The sequence below is a fragment of the Sminthopsis crassicaudata genome, chromosome 1 (genome assembly GCF_048593235.1).
Source record: "Sminthopsis crassicaudata isolate SCR6 chromosome 1, ASM4859323v1, whole genome shotgun sequence".
NCBI lineage: Eukaryota > Metazoa > Chordata > Mammalia > Dasyuromorphia > Dasyuridae > Sminthopsis > Sminthopsis crassicaudata.
In genome coordinates, this window is record NC_133617.1 from 488827027 (window position 1) to 488851154 (window position 24128).

The 24128-nt window shown below is 46.1% G+C and overlaps 1 protein-coding gene and 1 long non-coding RNA gene across 5 annotated transcripts; one reads left to right on the forward strand and one right to left on the reverse strand.

Moving 5' to 3' along the window:
* Positions 1-209: 209 nt before the first annotated feature.
* On the reverse strand, positions 210-23614 carry STX1B (syntaxin 1B). Of its 4 annotated transcripts, none has more exons than XR_012484620.1 (11): positions 23344-23614; positions 14554-14628; positions 13991-14090; positions 10880-10954; positions 7702-7775; positions 6826-6934; positions 6459-6532; positions 5848-5985; positions 5644-5754; positions 4429-4851; positions 210-851 (listed from the first exon to the last, which is right to left on the reverse strand). XR_012484620.1 is itself a non-coding variant. In XM_074281366.1 (10 exons), exons 1-10 carry the CDS (start codon positions 23371-23373, stop codon positions 4771-4773), a joined length of 867 nt encoding a protein of 288 aa, XP_074137467.1. In that variant the 5' UTR covers positions 23374-23614; the 3' UTR covers positions 210-4770. The 4 variants fall into 4 exon arrangements, 2 of the variants coding, with proteins under 2 accessions (XP_074137467.1, XP_074137466.1); XR_012484619.1 differs by having other exon boundaries at positions 210-798; positions 4387-4851; XM_074281366.1 differs by having other exon boundaries at positions 210-4851.
* LOC141550570 (uncharacterized) lies at positions 4094-13997 on the forward strand. Its single transcript, XR_012484627.1, has 4 exons — positions 4094-4220; positions 6719-6794; positions 7723-7790; positions 9983-13997. It is a non-coding gene; the product is annotated as an uncharacterized LOC141550570 (long non-coding RNA).
* Positions 23615-24128: the final 514 nt, after the last annotated feature.

Sequence of the window (24128 nt, forward strand, 5' to 3'; positions counted from 1 at the left end):
TGGCTCCAGACACGCTGTGCTGACCCCTCCCCTCCCCCGCCTCCCCGTCCCCAGCCCGTGTCCTCGCGTCTGCCCCAGGGGCAGCTCCCCCGGCCCGGACTCCGTGGGGCGCTACACCTCCCGCCCGGCCCTCCCTCCGTTCCCCTCCGCCCGGTCGCGACCCCCATCCCCCGCGATGGGGAGGGGAAGGAGAGGCAGCACACGGCTGACCCGCTGGCTGGACGTTTGCTATTTTTCCCGTGGGGGCCCGGCCCGGCCCAGGGTGGGAAGGTCTCGGGACGGGACATGCAAGGCTTGGGGTGGGATCAGGGTCTTAATTTTGCTTTTTTTTTTTTTTTTTTTTTTTTTTTTTGCTTCTTGGGCACCAATGGTGAGGACGTCCGGGGGTGGGAGGGGGAGACAGGGAGGAGCCTTGAGGGACCAGTGGAGAGAGACGAAGAGGCGAGACCAGAATCGGCCCGGTTCCGTCCTCGGTCCTGCCCCGGGCCGCATCTCTCTCCTTCTTAGGATCCAGACGTCCTGGTCCCAACCCCCGGCGTCCCCGGCACCCCGTCCTCGCTCTGCGGGGCAAGGGAGGGTGGGAGGGGGAGGGGCAGAGGATGAGAGCAACTCTAGAAAGCCACGGGAGAAACGGAGGAGGGGCAAGGGCTCATGTCAGCGAACACGGCTACATCACGCGGGACGCCAGCGACACGGAAACACACGCCGACGCACACGGCTGCACAGCGGGGAGGGAGGCGGGAGGGCCCGGGGCGTCCATCCATCATGTCCTTCGGTGCGGGTCAGGCTGGAGAAGGGCTGGGGAGGCCGAGGGGAGGGGCGGGGGATGCATAGACACGTAGTGTTCGCGCCTGGGGCGCGTCGGGAGCGTGTGCGGAGACCCACGGGCACATGGGACGTACACACAGTGTGCTTAGTGAGAGGCGGGCTGTGGGGGCGGGGGGAGGCGCCGGGCCAGCCTGAACCCGTGGGGACATGGGGACAGAGCCGGAGCGCTTCGGGCTCAGGAGACCCCCGCCCTGAGCCACTGGCCAGCTGTGCACACCTTTCCACTTACATGCAAACATCTGCACCCAGACAAGACACCGGAACACAGGCACAAGCAGCATAGCGGAGGGACACATGCGTCTGGCGGCTCGCGGCTCTCCCACTCCCCAGAGCCGGGGCGGAAGAATGCGGTGGGATGGGTGGGCCGTGGCCCCCCAGAACACAGAAAGAGCCAAATGCGCTCTCGGAGGTTCTTAGGGAAACGGGGAGTGGGAGACGGGCACAAACTGGCAGACACGGGATGGGCGTGTGGGCACAGCACAGGGTGAGGTGATGCTGTCTGAACGCAGAACAGGCAAGCAAATGTGTGTGAAAAATCACAATGTCAGGATCGGAAAAGCATCTAGTCTATCACTGTCATTTTTAGGGGAGGAAGCTGAAGCCCAGAGGGAGAGAGGAAGAATTATCCCCCAAATCACCCCTGAGGGGACAGAGCAGAGACTAGGACCCAGCTTTCCTGAATGTTCATCCCAGGATTCTTTCCATCCACTGAGACTCCTCTCCGTACTTTTAATGTATGTGCACATGTGCACGTGGTGGGGAGTGGTCTGTCTGCTTTTGCATTAACTGGCCTTTATCCTAGGCTGGTCTGGGCTTCCTGTCTGAGGACTCTAGCAGGGGCTGAGGGAATGGGGCCGTGAGAGAGAGCCCGGGCCTGGAAGGGTGAAGGATGGGAGGGATGAGTGGCTCCCTGCTAGAAAAGGGTTCGGGTTATTAGGTTTTCACAAAGGCTTCAACCAAAGGGAATAGAAAAAGTCAGGAGTGGGAGGAAAGGATCTCAAAAAGCAAATACTTTCTGTTCTGAGAAGTCTGCTTGCCTTTTCCTGGAAGCAGAGAGGCCTCTGCTGAGGGAGCTGGAGAAGTGACTGGTGGGGCAATCATTCCGAACAGCCACTGCCCGATCTGACCACGGGCTGCCCAGGTGTGAGGCAGGTTGTGGGACGTGGCAAGTTCACGTACGTGTCAGCTTCACCTAGAGTGCGTGTTCTCCGTGGGATCAGCTAGATTAACCACCCCCGAGGGCAGACTCACGAAGGCCAGGCATATGCAGGAACATATATATATGAAAATATATATATGTATGTATGTATGATGGTTAAGGGGCAGGCAGAGAGGGAGGGAGACCGAGGAATTATGTCAGCTGGCTGATGTCAGGGATCCGAGGGAGTGGTGGGGTGTGCATGTTGGCGGATATCCAACCATGTTGGTGGGTGTGCAAATGAAAATAGACACATATCTGAACGTGGAGATGAGACCTACGGCCTGGGAGAGAGCGTATCCAACATCACTATGTCTGGTGCACGACTCGAGCAGGGGACCAGAGGGGCCCTGGAACCTGTTGCTTGTGTGTTTGTGTGTATTTGTGTGTGTATGTGTGTGTGTGCATCCTGAGGTACACACTCAACAAAGACATTACTACATACACACATACTGATGCATATATGCACACACACACACAGAGCAGCCCATCCCTGAGAGGGCAGGTCTCTCCTGGCTGGGGAATTATTTATTGCTACCAAATCGGAGGTCCAACCTGGCCCTCTCCACCCAGGGAGAGGACTGTGGGGCCCCCAAGTGTGGAGAGCCAGGCTGAACTGTCGTGGGCTCCCAGGCTATGCCGACCTAAACAAGGCCCTGAGTGAAGGCACCCCCATGCTGCCCAGCTGCACCTCGAGGAGGAAGAGCTGCGCTTCCTGGGCAGCCCCACTTAATTCAGGGAGCAGGGGAGGGAGGGGGAGAAGAGGAAACTCCAACCTTTGTGTGAATCATTCTATGCTCCAGGCATGGCCTTAGAACAAAGGCAGTTGATACACAGGGAAATACGGTAGTCCTGATGCAACGGAGACAAATACATAGCAAAATAAAGTAACTAATTAATAGCTTCATGGCTCAAAAACTAACTATGGAGCTCGAGCGTAGGCTGAGTGCATCTCAGGGCATGTTGAGCTCTGCTGTGGATGGCGGCCAAGGTCCATGTTACTGAAACACAGAGGGAATAAGTATGGGACACAGTAGTAACAGTTGGACGAAATATGGGTCTTGGGCCTAGGAGACGAAAGCAGCACGCCCTAAAGAGGGCACAGGAGAAGCTGGGCCTCAGGGACAGAAAGAAATCCTGCTTCCAGGGGCCCCTGCCTTCTTTTAGCTCTGTCAGGCTCCAGGAGCGATGTTGAATGCGCACCCATCATCTCCCCAGGCTCTCTCGGATAAATGAGGCGTGTGTGTCTGCATGTTCGTGTACATGCACGTGGGAGCACGTGTGTGTGTTATGCGGCCACCCGGGGAGGGCCCTGCCGGCTCTGAGGGGTCAGGGCCTCTGTATGCACCAACATGAAGGCTAGAGGCAGAATCGGTGCAGAGAGCAATCTGGCGGTGGGTGGGCCAAGGATTCGCAACCTTGGGGCAAAACGCCTGGTTGCACAAGGTTTGCACGACTCTGTATCTGTGCTTGCATCTCTACGTGAACTTGTGCAAACCTGAAGTGGGAGGAGGAGGGAGAGGAGGAGGAGGAGGAGAGAGGAGAAGGGGGAGGGGAGGGGGAGGAGGGACGATCTCCGGATAAACACAAATGCACACAGACCCATACAGGACACACAGCTGTGCTGATCAATATAATGTGTGTAGGTAATACGGAACGGGTTCTATACACACCATGTACGCACATACACACACGCAAATATGGATAGATATGTTATAGAAATATATATCTCTGTGCCCACACAAACAGGTGCCACGTACACAGCGCGGTGGGCTCTGCCGGGGGACGCACGACCACACTCCCCACACACCTCCGGGAGGTCACCGTGTGGGGGAGCATGCACACGCATGCAGAGGTAACTTATATACATCTAGGAGAGGAATATTTGCGTGCGCGTGTGTGTGTAGGTGTGTGGGTTCTCCTACCGTTTAAACAAAGACCGGCAATACAACAAAGACAAAAGGTATCTACACACGGGGTGGGTAAACAGAGCGGGAAGGGGTGGGTACACCTGGCTGGGAGAAGTGTCTCTAGGTACACGCCAGTCACGTTACGTACGCCGCCATGTGTGCAGCGAGCGCACACAGGCCCTGACCCCTGACTGGCCGGCATCCCGGGAAGGAGCCGCTCACGGGGTCCTCTACGGCTTGGGAGCTTCGGGCCGGCGGGGGAGTGTCCGCACACGGGTGTGAGAGTGAGTGTGAGAGCCGCCCCGGTCCGCCGGCGCCGCCACAGCCGCGCCCGCCCCCGCCCCTCCTCCTCCTCTCAGAGCCCCTCGGTCTGCACGGGACGCACGCACACGGGAGGGCGGATGGAGGGATGCGCTCGGCCACCACGCGGACAACAGCTCAGGCAGACACGGGGGCGGGGCGATGGGGGGAGTGGGGGAGTCCAGCGTGCACGCCCACCTGAGCACACACGCGCCCGCCCTACACATCGCCAGCATGTGGCCCCTGGTGCTAGGCCTGTGTGGGGAGAGGCAGGTGTCGAGGGCTCATGCCTGCTGTAATCTACATGCGGAGGGGTCCCACCCCGGGGTGGGAAGGGAATTGTTCGGGTCCGCATTGTGGGGAGGGGAGGGGAGGGGCTGCCTGGATCCAATCTCAGGGGCTGAGGCTGGAGTGGAAGAAGGGAGAGGGCTGGGGGAAGCCGGGGGGTGGAGGAATGGATGGACCGGGGGAGGGGTATTGCTCCCATTCTGATGAGAGGGTCTGGGGGAGATGAGGGGAAGGTGAGGGGAAGGTCTACAAGCCCAGCGTCCCCCCGATGGACGACGCAAGCACCACCCCCAGCACCACACAGCAGATGATGATCATGATTTTCTTCTGCAGGTGGGAGAACGGAGAGGGAGACAGGGAGAGAGAAAGGAAGGAAGGAAGGAGAGGAGGAAAGGGAGAGGAGCAAGGAAAGTGTGGAGGAGAAAGAAGGAAATGGAACAGAATGAAGGGATAGGGAAAGGGGGAACATGGAGGAAAGAGTAAGTAAAGAGGGAAGAGAGGAAAGAGTAAGTAAAGAGGGAAGAGAGGAAAAGAAGGGGAAAGAAGGGAAGACAGTAACAGGAGAGAAGGAAGAAAGAAAAGAAGGAAAAGAGGAGTGGTAAGAAAGGAGGGAAAAAGGAGAAGAAAAATGGGAGAAAAGGAGGGAAGAAGAGAGGAAAGGAGAAGGGGGAGAAGGAAAAGGATTTCAGGAAGGAGAAAAAGAAAGGAAAAGTGAATAAGAAGGGGACAGATGGGAGTTTAAAATGAAGGAGAAAAGGAAATAGTGAAGGTAGTAAAAGAAAGAAGGTAAGAGAGAAGAACAGAAAGAAGAAAAAAGGTGAAAGAGCGAGGTAAAAAAAAGGAAGAAGGTGAAATTGGAAGAGAACCAAAGATGGACAGCAGGTGATAGTTAGGATCAACGGGAATGAGGTGAAGTGGGGATGAGGGCACAGAGGAAGAGGGCAGGAGAAAAAGAAACAGAAATAAGGAAGAGGTCAGAGCAGGAGATTAGGTCCTTCCACCCCTATTTTACCACTTACCTCATATTTCTCGCCCTAAAACCCCAGCCTTCTGCCTCCCAGTCCCCAACTTCCTCCCCTTCCACCCAGCCCTGGCCCAGCTCCAGCCCAGCCCTCTCACCCTGCGGGCCTTGCTCTGATATTTCACGGCTTTCTTGGTGTCGGACACAGCCCGCTCCACATAGTCCACGGAGTGTTCCACGTTGTACTCAATTCGGTCAATCATCTCCCCCTGCGGAGATAAAGGGCCCCCGTGATCCCCGGTGGTCCAGCAGGGCCATGGGGAAGAGACCAGGGCTGGCGGGCCGGGGTCCTACAAATCTACCTGGCTCTCCACAAGCATGGCCATGTCTACGAACATGTCATGCAGCTCCCGGATACTGGTCTCCAGCTTGATGATCTCATTGTGCCTTGTTTCAATCTCATTCAGAGCCTGCTTAGTCATCTGTGAGTCCATCTTGATCTAGAGAGGACAAAGTGGGAGAGGGATGGTGAATGGACCTCAGCGGCGGACACATCAGCTTTGCCCCCCCTCTAGTTCTCATGTCCCCCACTCCCAGAGACTCCCCGTCAGGGATCCATCCCAACAATTGCCCATGGCATGCAGTAGGTACTTTATAAGTGCTTGCTCATTGATTGAATGAATGATTACTCTGTAAGAGAGAGAGAGATGGGCAAGACAGAAAAAGGAATATTTGGAGAGGGAAAGATGCAGAGAGATCTCAAGACAGAAATACAAGGCTTGAGTGAGAAATATACACACACACACACATATATGTGAAGTATATAATACATATAATAAAGAACCCAAGAAGAAGGTCCCTATGAACTCTTTCTGGGCGCAGACAAATGAGCCAAAGTAGTTCTGTCCTAAATGGGAGGCTAATCACAGAATGTTGAGGCAGCTCCCAGCCCCCACCCCTGTCCCTCCCTCACATCATCCGTAAAGATGGCCAGCTTTCCACTCTCCAGCATGTCCTCCAGCTCCTCATTGGTTGTGGTCCTTCCAGCTGCAAAGAGAAAGGGATGTTGTAGGGATGGGGATGGCCCGGGCTGGGGACCAATTGAAGGGAAGACAGAATGGATACCCAGGAAGAAATCTGGACCTAGGGGAGCCCCCAAATCCCTCTCCAATTTAAGCCTAAAAGAGGTTAGGTCTCAATCTAAACTTTTCTCCCCACCCCATTTTCCTCCAGGAACTTGGAGGTCCCTAGGTGGTCCCAGGATCTGTGAGCCTCCAGCAGAGACCAGGAATGAGAAATTGGGCAACAGGTAGGCAGGGAGGGGAAGGCCAAACACGCACTGATCTCGAGTTGTCGCTGGATCCGGTCCTTGCATCGATCTCGATACTTAGACTGCGTGGCGTTGTATTCAGTCATCACTTCCACAAACTTCCGGGACAATGTGGAGTGCTACAGAGAGTGGAGGAAAAGAAAAGGGAGAAGGAACAGACCCCCAGGGAAGGAACAGACCCCCGGGGAAGGCCATGGGAGACAGAGAGAGAGAGAGAGAGAGAGAGAGAGAGAGAGAGAGAGAGAGAGAGAAGACATGGAATAAAGGATAGGAGAGAGATGAGTAAATGCCGGTGGAGAGAAGGAGAGAGAAAGAGAGAAAAAAGTAGAAGGAGAAGAGAAAGAGGTTTTTTAAAAAGGATAAAGGAAAGAGGAGAAAGACAGAAATGAGAAGAGAAGCAAGAAGATAAAGGAGAAAGATGGAGGAGGAAGTGGGGGACAAGGGTGGAAGGAGATAATGATGAAAGGAGAAGCAGAAGTAAAACAGGGAAGGGAGAGAAAGATGGAAAGAGATGGAGATAGGATTGAGACAAAGATTAAGCGACGAAGGAAATGGTTGATAGGTTAAATAAAGATAAGCAAAGAGAATGAAAAACAGAGAGTAAAGGAGGAGAAAGAAGACCAGGTTTGAAGAGCTGGTTAAGGCTTGTTTCCCCCTTCCCACCTCTTCCTTGCACCCCCTTATTTGGAGATGGGCAACAGCCAGAAGGAAAGGACTATGGTTTTTGGCTCTATCCTTCTAGAGCTCAGAGCGAGGCTGGTTTTCAACAGCTCAGATGGTTGGGGTGTTGAGACCTGACTGGGCAGGCCAGGGATGACCCCATGACACTGGGGTGGGCAAAGGGGGGGGGCAGGGAGCATTCCTGAGGAGTGGCAATCCCTTTTACCTGGGTCTTTCTGATACGAAGGTCAGCCGAAGAGCGGTTCAGTCCTTCCTCCTGCTCAATACTTTGCTCGATGGCTACCGAGAGAGCAGGTAAGTAGAGTGAAGAGCATGGGGCAGGGCAAAGGGGAGATCATCAGGCAGGGACCGCTGACCCACAAGACTTCCTATGACCCTCCTTCCCAACCTCACCACAGCTTCCACACAGGCTTCGGTTGATCTAGAATGCTTGAGGAAGCATACCTTGGGCAACAGTAATCTATACCTGAGAATAACCATGCACTGGTTCCCAATCTTCAAAAAATGGGGAATTTGATAAAATCCGCTTTGAGCCTAAAATCCTATCAGATGTAATGCAATCTTCCCTTAATGATGGATACATTACATTTATTGCTTACTATATAATGGGCACTGTACCAAATGCTGATCTCACAGAAAAACCAAAACCATAGAAATCCTGCCCTCAAGAAGCTTACATTCTAATAGGGAGAGAAGACATGTAAGTAATTATGGACATATAGTGATAATGTACAGATATAATACAGTTGATAAATGGAAATATCAGAGGGAAAAGTACTAGGGGGAGGGAAGGAAAATACCAGGAAGGGCCTCTTGAAGAAGGCAGAATTTGAAGCAATCTAAAGGTTGAGACGAAGACCGAGAGCGTACCAGGAATGGGGTACACAGCTAGTGCAAAATGCACAGAGCCAAGAAAAGGAGTTTCATGGACAGAGAAGACTTAGTAGGCCATATAGCTGGATCTTGGACTGCATGGAAGGGAGTAAAGTGTAAGAAGACTGAAAATGTAGGAACTCTTTGGTCATTTCAAGGCCTAAGAGCTAAGAACAATGGCTGCCCCGAATCTATGCATGAGTTTAGACCATAAAAACAGAGATTAATAACTAATGGCATGCCAGTCAATGATAGATTTAAGTTGACTGGAAGAAGCAGTCACATTGCTCAAAAAGCTCCACGTTGGAGGGGAAGGAAACTTGATTTAGAATCAGAACATGCACTTCTCCTCTGGCTGTGACTTACTGGTGACCCTGGGCAAATCAATCTGGGCCTCGGTTTCCTGCTCTGTAAAATGGAGTGATTTGATATACTGAGTGTCAGATTTACATACCGGGTTTGGAATGTTGCCCATGCTCTCAGATGAGGTCCCTGTGTTAGTCAGTTTTGCCTAAATGCTTTTCTTTGTTCAGGAGAGTTCTCTGGTGGTTGAGAGGAGGGGGTAAGGATGGGGTGGGATTAAACAGGAAATGACTTTGGTGTTAAAACAAAACAAAACAAAACAAAAAGCATCAATAAAACTTTATAAATTAAAATGAATGGGTGACAGGGTAGAAAGAGCTCTAAGTTTGGAGTTAGAAGACCTGTGTTCAAATTCTGCCCCTGCTATTTCTTTACCCTTGGAAAATTTGAATAAGAGATCAGTTCTGGCCTCTCTTACTGTGGTGACCTTGAAAAAATTATTTCTCTTCTGAGCTTCAGTTTTCCCATCTGTAAAATGAGGCCATGGGATTGATGACTTTTCACATCCTTCCCTTAAGATCTTATTGGACTACTTCAGTCGGGTCACAGATCCTGAGTTCAGAGGCCATCCATTGAGCCCATCTCCACATTTTCTAGATGAAGTGAACTTACTCAAGATCACACAGGTACTAATTGTCAGAAGAAAGATTTGAATTCAGAGCCTCTGATTAAAAAGCCTATGACAGTTTCCTTTTCAAGTATAAGAATCTCTTTTTAACATCAAAAAACATTTCACATGATTATCCAATAATAATACTAGCTAGAATTCATATAGTGTTTTAAGATTTGAAAGCACTTCATATATATTATCTCATATAACAATAATAATGGCTAGTGTTTATATAGCATTTAAAGATTATTACATTATGTCAATCTTCACTATAATTCTGGGAAGTAGGTGCCATTATTGTCTCCCATTTTATAGATGAGAAAATGGAGGCAGACAAATATTAAGTAAATTGCCTGGGATCACACAATTAGTAAGTGTCAGAGGTCAAATTTGAACTCAGGTTCTTCCTGACTTCAGGTTCAGGGCTCTATCCATTGTATCACCTTACTGACTAATATCTATTATTGTGTTACTAATTTCCAGAAGCTGAAGAAATGAATATTATCATTAACTAAACAAGAGCATATAAGAATTTGTAGACTTTGCAGTAATTTTGTGAATAATTACTTTGCAAAGTAATTTCAATAATTACTCCATTGTCTTCCCTTATGATCCATGGTCCATATGCTGGGAATCCCAGGAATAAATGATCTCTAAAATCAAAGCTAGAAGCCACTTTAGAAGACAGAACATGCTAACTGGAAGAGAACTAGGAACATAGAACACAATAAGAGAATTGGATGGAACCTTAAATATGGAACCATAGAATGAATGTTGAGAAAGAAATTAAAGACCATCAAGGACCAACCCTTCGTTTTAGCTGGAGCTTCTTTTTTTCTTTAGTGAGGCACTTGGGGTTAAGGGATTTGCCCAGGATTACACAGCTAATAAATATTAGGTGTCTGGGACTGGATTTGAACTCAGGTCTTCTGAATCCAGGGCTGGTGCTCTATCCACTGTGTCATCTAGCTGCCCCTAACCCCTTCATTTTAAAGATGGGAACACTGAAACACGGAAAAGGAAAATTGCTTCTCCAACGTCACATAGCAAGAGAGGCCAGGATTCAAATTCATGATTTCCAGTCCAGTAGTTTCCACTGTACTACAGAGATGCATTGAATCAGTATTCAGTCTAAGATTTCACAAGTATTTGCTGAACAGGGATAAAGCTGAGCTCACACTGAACAGGGCTCAAAGTTCATTTCCAGGGGATTCTGGAGAATGGGTGGGTTTCTTTGTTGGTTTTTTTTTTAATGGTGTTAGTCAGACAGGAGAAATACCTGCCATGATAAGGTAGCCCCATTGTAGACTATAGAATTTCTATTTTTTTTTTTTTTAGTGGGGAGAAGAGAGCTTTTTTCCTTATGTTTCTCAATAGTCAAGTCTGACCTTCTATTGTTTGGGAGTCTGGATAAACAAATAGGATTTACCTGAAAATCTATGTAGGAGATTTTTTAAAATTATCTTGGTGGAGGGATAGCATTTCCCCCCTCAGATTAAATCAGTGAGACCCCAAGGTCTTGGGTTATGTTCCTCACCTTTCAACTTGGATCGAACCTTGTTGGCCGTCTTCTTGATGTCTGCAGTCAGGTCTTCCAGCTCCTGTTTGGTCTCTAAAAGGGAAAAGAGGGGAAAGCTCAAGTTTGAATCCAGATTCAAATTCAATGAACAATTATTAGGCTCCCTGTGTGAGCAGAATTCTGTGCTAGCCAATGGGGAAAAGATAAAGCTTAGAAACCATCGTAAAAAGATGTCTCAGAGTTCATTTGATCTAACCTATAATTGACCATTCTCTCTGACAAATGGTCATCTAGCCTCCACTGATGAAGAACTAGTAATGAAGAGCTCTATACTTTCCAGGACAGCCCATTATACTTTTGATTATCTCAAAAATATGGAGGAAAACTTCCCAATATGGAGCAGAAATTTGCATCTTTGTAAAAGGCACTGGGTTTTGTACTTAGGATCAAGAGGTATGAGTTTGAGGCATGCCTTTGCCATTTAATAGCTGTGTGATCCTGGGAGAAATAATTTAATCTCTCCAAACCTCAGTTTCCTCATCTGTAAAACAGGAATAATAATACTACCCATTTCCCAGATGTTTGTGAAGAAAGTACCTTGTAAATCTTTATCAGTTTGGCTTGATATTATTGCATTCATTGCTCTTGGTTTTGCTCTTTGAGAGCCACAAGAACAAGTTTAATTACTGTTTCCACATGATAGCATTTCAGTGACTTATAACAAGCCATAACATCCCTCTGACATTCCACTTCTCTAGGCCAAACATCCCCACTATTCACTGAGAATTTGGGAACAGTGGATTTGGACTCTTATCCTCCAGAACTGATTGAACACCTGCAGGTCTTTGGGGTTGGTTTGTTGGTGATGGGGAAGTGGATGAGGATGATGAGATAGGAATCAGTCATGGAGACCTGTGGCTAAATAAATGGAAGGAACAGAACAGGCAAACTATGTCATCAGAGAGTGACCATGATGTAACAGAGAGAAGAACATGGGATTTGTAGGAAATGCAGAGGGGCCAATGTGTTGAAATGGAAAAAAAAAAAAAAAGACTGGCTTTGGAGTCACAGGTTTGAATCTCAGCTTTGCCATTTGTCACCTGGGTGACACTGAGTAAATTACTTCACTTGTGTGAATCTCAGTTCAGTGATGAGAGTGATCTTCGGTTCTAAGTTCAAGAAAAAGTTCAAGTTTCAGCTTAGATAACTAACCCTCCTCTCTCTGGGTCTCAGTTTCCCCCTTTATAAAATGGAAATAAAATGTGCAGTTTTGCTCTACTTTGTATATACCAGTGACATTTTCAACATTATCAGTGACATTGAGGTGAGGAAACCATTTTGTAAACCATAAAGTATTTTATAAATGGAACCTCTCAAATTTATGGTCAAAGAAGAACTAGAGAACATGAAATTCAAAATGGATAATTTTGATTGCATTAAATTAAAAAGTTTTTACACAAAGCCAATGCAGCCAAGATTAGAAGAGAAGCAGCAAGCTGGGAAAAATTTTTTTACAGCCAGTGTTTCTGATAAAGATCTCATTTCTAAATTGTTTAGAGAACTGAGTCAAATTTATAAAAAAAAAAAAACCAGTCATTTCTCAATTGATAAATGATCAAAGGATATGAACAGATAATTTTCAGATGAAGAAATTAAAGCTATCTATAATCATATGAAAAAATTCTCTAAATCACTATTGATTAGAGAAATGCAAATTAAGACAACTCTGAGATACCACCTCACACCTATCAGATTGGTTCAGATGATAGCACAAGATAATGATAATTGGTGGAGAAGATGTGAGAAAACTGAAATACTTGTGTGGAATGGAATACATTGTTGGCGAAGTTGTGAACTGATCCAACCATGTTGGAGAACAATTTGGAAGTATTTCCAAAGGGCTATAAAACTCTGCATAATTTTTGATCCAGCAGTGTCACTACTGGATCTGCATCCCAAGCAGAAAATAAAAAAGGGAGAAAGGTCATAAGTGCCAAAATGTTTGCAGCAGTTCTTTTTGTAGTGGCAAAGAATTGGGAAATGAGTGGATGCCCATCGATTGGGAATGGCTGAATAAGTTATTGAATATGAAAGTAAAGGAATATTATTGTTCAATCAGAAATGATGAGCAGGCAAATTTCAGAAAAACCTGGAAAGATTTACATGAACTGACGCTGAGTGAAGTGAGCAGAATCAGAAGAACATTATTTTAAAAAGAAATGGAACCTCTTATTAGCATCAACTTTTTATTTCTGGGGTGAAGAATCCTAGGAGGAATAAGAGGTGAAGGAAAAAAAGATGCATGTGAAATATGTCTTGTTCTAGAATAGCCTGGGGACAGAAAGTAAGACAATGGCACTTGCCTTCATGAACTTTTCAATCTAGCAAGAGGATAAGAGACAAATATAATTAACTATATATAGTATATGATACTACATCATATATGTACTATATAATATAATGTACTACATCATTAGAAATGATGAATATGTTAAAAAAAAACTATGTAGGGTCCAAGGACAAGGTCGGTACCAGTGAGGTGATTGGGGAGGGAGAAGACTTTCTGAACTGGGCCAACAGGGTGAGGAGAAATTCAACAAGTAAAAAGAAAAAGGGAGAACATATAGGCAGAGGAAACCCTGAACAAAGGTATTAAAGCTGAAAAACATGTTTAAGAGACAATACAGTTTAGCTGAAGAATGTGTGGAGGCGTCGTAAAAAATAAAGCTGGAATGATATGTTAGCATTAAGTCACGAAGGGCCTTGAATACTAGGTAGAAGAGTTTGAACGTTGAGGACATAAATAGGGAACTTAATGAATTTTTAAAATTATTATTAGAGGAGAACACGACTAGATCTATGTGTAAGAATGAATACTCTGAAAGCAAAGATAAATAAGGATGAGGAGGAAGGGTAGGTGGGAAGACCCAGTGGGAAGCTGTTGTAATAGTCCTATTGTAATAATCCAAGTAGGTGGTGGTTAGGACTTGTGCAAGAATGTGTTAAGTGACAAGAGATTGGAGGGGATGGATGTCAGCAATCCCAGATAACCTTTTCCCCTTCCCCCTTGTCCTGGCTTGAGGACCCCATCCCAGTCTGGGTCCAAGTTTTTTGGTTTCCCCCACTTACTTTCATCGGGGTTGGGGGCAGCCAAGATGGCACTGTGCTGTTTCTTCACTTGCTCCACATCCTCAGACAATTTCTCAATACAGCCTCGGATCTCTTCCACCTGAAGGGTTTGGATAAATAGGGGGAAGGATGGAGAGACCCATGCTTACAGGGCCTAGCAATGGAGAAAGAGTCCTATCCTTGGGGGAGGGGAGGTGGGGAGAATGTCCCTAGTTCATCAGTAGTATGAAGTTAGTAGTAACAAAAGCCCAAGGAGGGAAAGGTTGTGAATGAGGGCTAACCTCCACTCAGAAAGATTTGAGTTCAAGTCCCCCATATGCTGGCTATGTGACTCTCCAGGGAATTCTCTAATATTATTATTTGCCAGGAAATGGTCAATCTGCACTGGTTTCAGGAATTCCTCATAGAGAGCTCCTTACACTGATGAAATCATAGGACCAATAAGGACTAAAGAAGTTTGGTGGGTAAATGTGACTCAGAGGGAGAGGAAGCCTAGAGATTCGGGATTTGGGAGCTGGAATGTTTGCCAAGACAGGGACTGGAGCCTCCCATAAAAGTTTTACCTGTTCAAAGAACTCATCCATGAAGTGATCCCGGTCCACATGTACCACCTCCTCTTCATCATCACTGTCTTTTGCCTGGAGAGCAAAGGTAAGCTGTATATATCTCTGTCCTGTGAAGGTCAAGACCACTACCCTTTGCCCCAATCCCCATCATCCAAGCACTTCTAGCTCTGGAACTAAGGAAAAGAGGGAGAATCCTGCTTCTTTGATCCCCTGCCATAAAACTCAAGAACTAGGGATGGATGAGGGGAGGTGATTTTTCCCCACACCCTACTCCAATTTTTCTCACCCACTTTGGTTTGACTCAGCCTCAGCCTCCCTCCTCGGAGGTCCCCCACACCCTTCATCCCTCTCACTCCTCCCTCAGCTGGCTGTGTCCCCTTTGCAAGGTCACAGCCCTGCTTCCTGCCTGTGGGGAGCCAGACACGGTCAGGGCCACCGGCCGGGAGCTGAGACGTGAAAGAACAGGAGGCTGAGACCTCACACAATCCTTCAGCCCTGACGTCCTGCGCAGGCCCCGGAGATACTCTTCCCCTCCCCCCACACCATGCAGTTCTCTGCCTTTCACTCCCCTAACTCGACACCCACTTACTTTCTACTGCTCGGATTTTCCCGTGGCAATGTTCAGCCCCCCACCCCCAATACCCACAGGCATAAAGAGGCACACACTCACACATTCCCCCTGACACTGATCCACGAGCTGCCGTCATCTGCCCACTCACTGATACACACAGACATGTACCAACACACAAAGGCTCCCCCACACACATTGGGGGTCCCTGACAGACACACAGCCCCTCCCACCTGTTCTACAGCCCACTTCTACTCCCCTAAGTCTCAGTGTGCCTAACCTGCTCCCATCCCTCGGTTCGGTTCAAGAAAAGGCTGGAACAGACCCATAAGAAGAAATATTGCAGAAGGAGGTCACAGCAAAGAAGGTCCTTCAGGACAAATCCAGGGCAAGCATGTCTCTATCACTGCCATAGATGAGCCTCAGAGCCATCCAACGTGGTGGTCTTTCAAAAGCCCAGGTGGGAGCAGATCCCAAGATATACTCTGGGCCAAACCCCAAAAAGACACTCCAGAAAGTGATTCCAAAAGAGACCAGGCCATGAAGTGGCCCAAGATGAAACCTGGACAGATCTAACCATACACATTTTGCCCAGACAGAAACTCGATTTAAATCTGGAAACCTGGAGAGTCTCAACAGAGATCCCAGCAACTAAGGCAAACCCAAAACAGTCTCAGATAGAGCTTGCACAAAACCTAGACAGTTGTACCAAACGCAACCCTAATAAAGTCTCAGGAGGAACCCAGACAGGGTCTAGAAAGCTTAGCAGAGCCCAGACACAAGATAGAGAAAACCTAAATAATGCTTACACGAAGCTTAGGCAGGACCTAGACAGAACCCAGACAGCGCTCAGAAAAGAAACGAGACCAAATTCAAGCAAGACAAAAACCCAGAAAAAGTCTTACACTGGGTCACCTAGACCCCAGACAGAGCCTTCCCCAAATTTGGGAGCCTCAGAAAACAAACAAAAATCTTAATCTCTTAAATTCAGTTAATCTCAGAGGAGCCCAGAGTTTTCAAGTGAAATCCCAGACAGAAACAAGACAAAGCCTAGAATCTAGAGACTAGACAGAACTGCAGACAACAGAGATTTCAATTGTCAATCTTCTGAATCACCCAGATCCCAGGGAGCAGCAACTATGTGACCTTCTCAATGTCCCTTCTGGGAATTGTGAGGATTGAGGATATCAAGCCATCATTTCTCACTGACATAAAGATAGAAATAGTCATTGCTTATTCACAGAGAAAGTAACATATATCCATATATATATACACTAATACTTCCAGACACAATCAGCAAAACACAAACAGGTCTAAGGATTCTTGTGCAAGGGAGCACATGAAGATTCACTAATACATAACATGGACACACAGATATGCTCCCAAATATATGTGTACACTTGCCAAAATAGACACAGGAACTATTATAGAAACATTAACACAAAATGCTTTTTATACAGATAAAGACCGATATAAATAATTGGAGTAATGTTTTTTGTTCATGGATAGGTAAAGCCAATATAATTTTAAAATGACAATTTAAGCTAACTAATCTATTTATTCAATGCCATTCCAATTAAATTACTACATTACTAAAAATTATCTTACTGAATTTGAAAAAACAATAACAAAGTTCATTTGGAAGAACATAATATCAGAAATCTCAAAGAAACCAAGGGAAAAAAGATGTCATAGAAGGTGATCCAGCAGTATCAGACCTTAATTATAAGGTAAGAGCGTTGAAGTGTAAAATGAATAATTTTGATTATTTTAAATTAAAACTTTCTTATAGAAATAAAACCAGTGTAGCCAAGAAAAGAAAGAATGCAGAAAATTAGGGGGAAAATCTTTCATAGACAATCTCCCACATAAGATGTTGGAATATTGCTGTGCTATAGGAAGTGATGAATTGGTTGATTTAGAAAAACATGGAAAAGCTTGGAAATAGAGATGAAAAGCAGAAATATACATAGTACAATCTTACATATATGTGTATGAGTATATATGTGTATATTTGTAAATATCTAAATATACGTACATATACTGGGGTTTAATTGTAGGCTTTTTTAGAACAGGGATGGAGGAGGGAGGGGAAAAATAAACTAAAAAGTGCACATCAAAGAACAAAAGAAAACCTTTAAAGAAGAAAGAAAAACTGGATAGCTTTTAAAAAATGTATAATGTTTATTATATGGGTTTTCTTAAAATGGAAATGTATTATTTTATATTAAATTCTCTTGTGTTTTTCTGCTGGGAATGTTCTTTTTTTCTTTTTTCATTTTGTATTTAAATTTAAAATTTAAAAAATTTACCAAAAAATGTGTAAAGGAGTACACATAGACATGAGAACAGATAGACATATTAAGACATACTAAGAATCCCCTCAAGGAATATATGTATGAGGGCACAGAATCAGATAAAGGAGCATAAGGTAGATGTATAGTAGGGAAAGATACCTTCTTAGGATACATGGTTACAAACAGAAAAATTTGTAACAGAGTATACCTCAACATATCTAACTCATGGACAGGTACCCACACAAAGAGACATAGCAACACACACACAAACACACATACACCTCAATAGACACAAATATCCTTTCTGTTTCTGTTGTGTTTTTTCTGCCTTCTCCAGCTGCTACCTTCCTGAGGTTTCTGGCCTCAATCTCAATTCCTGAATTTCCCCCATCTTATTCAGGTTTCCTTGTCAGTCATCTTCTTCTTCCTCCTTCCTCATTATGGTTTCCTTATTTAGCACTAGTGGCTGAAGGACAGACCAACCTTCCCCTTCCTGACCCCTCTGAAGATGGACCTCCAAAAACCTTAGCAAAAGGCTCCTGTCCTCTAAAGGGTAGATGATAGTGATTCAGGAGAAAACCTGAATTGTTGAATTGAAAAACTCTCCCTGCAGAGTCTTTTCCCTCTGGAGACTTGTGCTTCAATTCTCTACTCTGTCTTCCTTTCTATAAGTCACTAGATCCTTCTACCTCTGGACCAAAAACCTAAAAAAAATCTCCCTTCTTCAGCCTTTCTCCCTCCCTCCTGTGATGGTCTTAGAAATTTCTTCTTGAAATCTAGCTTATGTTCCTTCAATTGAGTCTCCAATGGACTTCTTCACAATTTGATCTAGGAAGGAGGTGGGGATGTGGGGCTATGACCCTAATTTAAAAAATGAGAAAATTGATTTTGAGGAACCTGAATTTTTTTGCTACAATAGGAGGTAAGACTGAAATCCAGGCCTCCTGACTCTGACCAGAGATCTTTCTCTTAGCCCTCACAATATGCTTGTCTTCTACCAGCGTCTGAAAATCATATTGCTTTCCACCAATGGGCTGTTTCCATGGGTAGCTGATCTCTCTCCACTCTGAGAAGGAATCTGTCCTGCCAGCTTCCTTTCAGTCATACCTACATTTGGGGGCCAACGTCAAGGTTGATAGCAGCTATTCATCAGACTTAGAGTATCTGGCCAAGGTCAAGTCACTGCCCCTGGATCCAGATGCCCTGGGATTTTAGTTCTAATTTCCTATTGACTGCTTGAGTAGCCTTGACCAAATCTCTTCCTTTCAATAGACCTCAGTTCCTTTACCGTTAAAAAGAAAAAAGAGGAGTAGGATATAGGACTATATCTTGTTTTTTTTGTTTTTTATATTTTGTTAACTATATTTCAACATGATTGATTTCATCTACTATAATCATCTGTTTATTTTATGCTTAAAAAAAAACACCCTACAACATTATTCTGAGAAGAAATTCACCCGTCTGTCAAAGAGATCCATAACAAACACAAAAATACTGACCTCTAAAATCCTTTCTACTATGGTACTCTACAAGAACTTAAAAGATCCTTTCTAGTTGCAACCTTCTGTGCTTCTATGATTCCAAGAACAATGAATTCAGCTTCTCACCCTTAGAAAAATTAGGCCCAGAGCCAAAGAAAGCATGTTGCAGGCAGGTAAGATTTTAAATGAAAACGGAAAATATTGGCTGTTTTCTACTTCTCCCCAACCCCCTTAACTTCCGAAGTCTTCTAAGGAAAGATTGAGGCACTGTAACCTGAAGAGGGGGTCCCTGAAGATAAGCTATGTGAGAGAACCCCAGCTACTTACTTGGTGCTTCCCTTCCAGAGCTACCCTCTCTCGTCTTTTCCTCAAACTCCTTCTCAGAACCTCCATCCCAGGGTTTCCCTGCCTTGTACCTCCAGCACACCAGATATTGGGCTGCTGCCTCCAGCTGGCTCCAGATTGTAAGCCTGCAGGAGGGTACAAAGCTAGGGCCTCCAGCCGGCCTGAGAGCTGTTATTCCGGCACTGGCTCACTCAGGGAAACGCAACCAAGGAGGAGGCCATCCAAATTCTGTCTTGCCTCCTGCCTGCTAGGTCCAGTCCTTCTAGAACCCCAGAAAGCTAAATTCCTTGGGAATCAGAGGCCCTAAAGGGGAGGGTTTGGAGAAGGGAGACAGAGAGAAAAAGGGAGACATTGAGAAAAATAAGATGGGAAGGGAGAAAATAGATAGATGCAGAACTGAGAGAAAGGGAGAAAAAGAACAAAAAGAAAGGGAAAATGGAGAAAACAGAAAGAAGGGGGAGACAAACCTAAATAACAGAAAGAGTAAAAGGAATAGAGTCAGAGGGAGCTAGTATACATGAGCAAAAGACAGGAAAGCAGTGACTGAGGGACAGATGGTGATGAAGAGACATAAAGAGATGACAACCAAAACAGAGAGACACTGAGATCAAAACCCAAACAGAGAGACACATAAGCAAATTTAAGTGAGAGATCAAATGGGAAACAAGCAAGATTGTGAAAGCACACACACACACACACACACACACACACACACACACACACGCATATTCTCCTAGAGGAATATTAGCCCCCTTTAGGACAATGATGCTCAAATCCGAGTTCTATTAGCACCAAAAGTAGTAGTTCTAATGGCCTCCATCTTTTTGGCTCCCCCATGCTCATCTCCATTCCCTTTCCCTTTCTTTTCCCTTTCTCTCCTGGCCCTTTTCCTCCTAGGATTTGAACTCTCTCCCAATTCCCTTCCCTTTCCAGCTCACAGAACTAGATCCCCTTTTTAGCTTACTCTTTATATGTATCAGTCTCACTCCCTACCCTTTTTTCATTCTTCTCTATCCCCTTTCTTCTACCTCTTTGGCCAGCTTTGTATTTAGATTTCTCCCAATCTAATTCCTTTCTCATTTAGGGTACTCCACTCACTATCTCCTCATTTGTCCCCCGAATTCTGATGCTTCACATTATTTCCCATTCATTCCTTCTTCCATCTGTTCTTTATCCCTTCATATTTCACCTTGTCTCTTTATTAAACCTAATTCTAACAAGGACTCTGAACTTTGAAGGAGGGAGTATCATGGACTCCTCTGCTTGTCTGGGGAAGTCTAATGTTATAGTGGCTTACTGTTTACATTCATAATTGCATTTAGAAGCTAAAACTATGTTAGAAGTTAGTGAAAAAGACATATATATGTATATGTGTATTTATCAATCTATCTACACACACACACACACATACACACACACACACACAATGTATGTATGTATTTTCCCCCTGTTCAATCAAGGATCAATGAAATCTATTCAGATTAGGAACTCTTTGATCCTTTTCCCCAAACATCCCTCTTCATCTAAGGCAGTTTTGTCTGTTGTCCTTGAGCTCATTCACTCTCCCAACTCTCCCTACAATTTCTTTTTCCCCAGATTCTCTGCGCCAGCCTCTCTTTCTCCCCAGTCTCTCAAACCAGCTTTTCTTCTTTCCTGACCCCATGTTTTTTTCCATCTTCACCCTGGAGGCCTTACCTCCTTTTCCCTCCATCTGTCCTCAGTTTCGGGCATCCATTGCCCCTTCTGGTCTCTCCAGCTGCTCCTGACTTCCACCTCTTATAGCCTCCTGGCTCCCACCATTCCTTCTGCTCCTTTTTCCCCCTTTTCCCACAGGCTCCATCATTTTCCTTTTCTACGTCCCCTCACCAATCATCTTCTTTTCTCCTTTCCAGTTCTTTCCTTTTCTCAAATCTAAGTCTTCACTCCCTAGACTTAGGGCACCAATCAATGACTATCTGTCTCAGACTATACTATCTCCTTCTTGCTGTTTCCCAGTACATTCCAATATACCTTCAAAATCTTGAGGGGACATATTTCTCTCATTTCTTTGGACTATCTCCCTATATACCAATGCTTTCTAATTCTTCCTAGTATCCCCCCAATCTTTTTCAATGTATCTGTCTTCTTCAATATCCTTTGAACTTCACCCCAAAAATATGCCAGCTAGTACAATCTTCACTTAATCTCCCCTTCTCCTTCTCTTCTCCCAGATTTCCTCTTCTCTTTACTAGAGTTTAACTCTTCCAACTCTTCCCAAACCAATGGAGGTTTTTACCATTTTACCCCCACCCCAGCTCCTACCAGTATGATAATCTTGGACTGAGCAACAAATACATCAAATCCTGATCTCCCCAAATGGCTTTGCCAGCCCCTAGTTGCTCCTCCCGAGCTCTCCTTAGCTCCTCTAACCCCTCCCTCCAACATTTGGGTGACAATTTTGCCACCCCCACAATTGCTCACATCTCAACTAGTGTCTCCTTGGCTTGTTCAGATAGTTTCCTCCCCTTTCACCTTCCCCTAGAAATACCCTTTCAAAAAATATTCAAGGACCCCCTAAGTTCTCATTCTTTCCTTTTGTATCCCAGTCCTATAAACTCACTTTATCCCAAGTCACATAACCTGTTTCCCTTATCTCCCTTTTTCCTATAATCTGGGGAACCCTATCCTTCAAATGACATCTTCAAAATGACAATCAGTTCCTTCCTCTGTCTAAAATGTCCCATTTCCCTATCCACTTGACTCACTTCCTAAATCACTTTCCTTAACATTCTTTCTCTTGTTATCCCTAAAACATCAAGGACTAAGTGTCAATGACCCTGTTCACCATGCTCAGCCATCAACCCCTTTTCCTTTCTTTTTCTGGGAACATCCTAATTTTATACAAGGCCTTGAATTTTAGCCACCCCATCAATCCGAATATCTTCATTCCTATCCAAATGCTTCCAAGTCTCTCAGTCTTTGTCTCACTGTTCCTAATTACTAGAATCCTTCCTTATGGGCCTGTGGACCCTCCTACTCTTCAGATTCCCACATCTCAGACTCTCCTGGGCTTCTCAATTCTCCTTCCAAAATAGCAACATCTCTGCAAAATATGTGACCCTCAACCCCTCAAACTTATCCTTTTCCCAAGTCTTGAACTGCCTCGTAGGTCCAGAATTTCCTAGCATCTATCATGTTCATACGTCTCACCTTCCCCCAGACACAGGGGACTTTTGCTGCCCCAAACCACTTCCCATCACGTTCCCCAATCAGTGTATCCAGTATCTTCTTGTCACTTTAAGGCGCTTTCCCATCCCACACAAACTATCACAGTGCCTTGTTCCCCGGAGCACTCTCCTCCAACTCCCCTTTCTCCTACATCTCATATTTGGTCTCAAGCCCAATCCAATATTGGGGGGTCTTGAGGATTACCATTGCTCCCCTTCTATACTTCTTTCCTCTAGGCCTTTTCAAGCTTTCTCAAGAATCCACATTCAGAGAAAAAGTGTGGGGGGGAAATATTTACACAAGCCCCTTCCCCCACATTCCTCTTCCTCAGCTTCCCAGGGCTTTCTCTAAGCTGCTCAGTGTTCTTCATTTCCCCCCCCCCAATATTATGATTCCCACTGAAGACACTGGAGCACATCAGTTTGTTACACAGCTACCATTTAAAGTCTATTCTAGTCTTTACAGTCTCTCTCATTCTTCCAAATATCATCATATGACTGCCTTTGAGCTCCAGACCCCTTCACCTCCCATCTCCAGGGGGCTCTTCTTTCCCATTCTCTCCTAAACACATCCCACCCTTGTCATATACTAGGGACTCTCTTGGAAATACAGAGTATCAGAGGCCCCAGTCTTCCTCCCCAAATTTCTCTTCTCATCTCCGGCTCCTAAACCCTCCCAGGCTTTCCCAATCCCCTCAGAATATGGGGGTACACTCTGGAGATACTGGAATCCCCCTGAGATAACCTGTATATCCATCCCATTAAGCCACCTCTTGTAGAATTCTCCACCCCCATCTTAATGCCTTCCCATGTCCCCCTCCCCAAATAACGGGGTGCTTGATACCCCCTGATTCTCTCTCACCCCATCTCCTCCCTCCCCCCCAGCTCACACTCCGCAGCTCCTGGGTCCGATCCTTCATCTTGCGGCGGCTCCTCCTCCTCCTCGTCTCTCCCTCCTGCCTAAGCTGTGAGGGGGCACGGGCCGGGGGCGCAGGGGTTCCCCGGAATCTGGGGACTAGAGGGGTACCTGAGCCACCTGGGTTCCCCAGAAGAAGGGGCAGGGGACCGAGCCTGGTCGGAACAGGGGTAGGATCAGGGGCCTGGGCCGGGCTCGGCAGTACCAAGGCTGCGGTGGCGATGCGGCTGCGGCAGAGGGATGGAGGGATGCGGGAGAGGAGGCGCGGGGGAGGGGGGAAGGTGGAGGGGAGGGAGGGGGAAGAACGGGGTGGGGGGAGCAGGAGGCATGCGCAACGCAGGGTCTGGGGGCGCCTGGGGGATGTAGTCCTGGGGAAGGGGAGAAAAAGGGAAGGGAGGGGAGGATAGAGAGGGACGAAATAGAGGGAGGGGAAGGAGTGGGTAGGGAAGATTCGTTGTGATGGAGAGAAGGGAAGGTCAGGACAGACACGCACAAGAGAGACAGGAGCAAAGAGCTAGACACAGAGACAGACTGAGACAGAGATGTAGAGACGGAGAGACAGAAATAGATATAGGAGCAGAGACAAGAGACAAAGAAAATAAAGGTGATGAAATAGGATTTGGAAAGGGCAGATGGGGAAAACGAAGGGTAGGGTAATAGAGAGGTTAATATGTCAACATGCCTTTTACATATACATATATATCTACATCAGTACATGGTTTAAATTTTGTTTGTTTTGCTAGTGTACCTGTGTATTTC

Bases quoted from the DNA above. Each gene is read 5' to 3' on its own strand.
- STX1B (XM_074281365.1), bottom strand. From the start codon at position 23,373: ATGAAGGATCGGACCCAGGAGCTGCGGAGT. The intron at 6,935-7,701 runs GTAAAAGGGATT...CACTCTCTGTAG, and splicing joins TTCGTATCAGAAAGACCCAG to CACTCCACATTGTCCCGGAA. The intron at 5,986-6,458 runs GTGAGGGAGGGA...TGTCCTCTCTAG, and splicing joins TGGCCATCTTTACGGATGAT to ATCAAGATGGACTCACAGAT.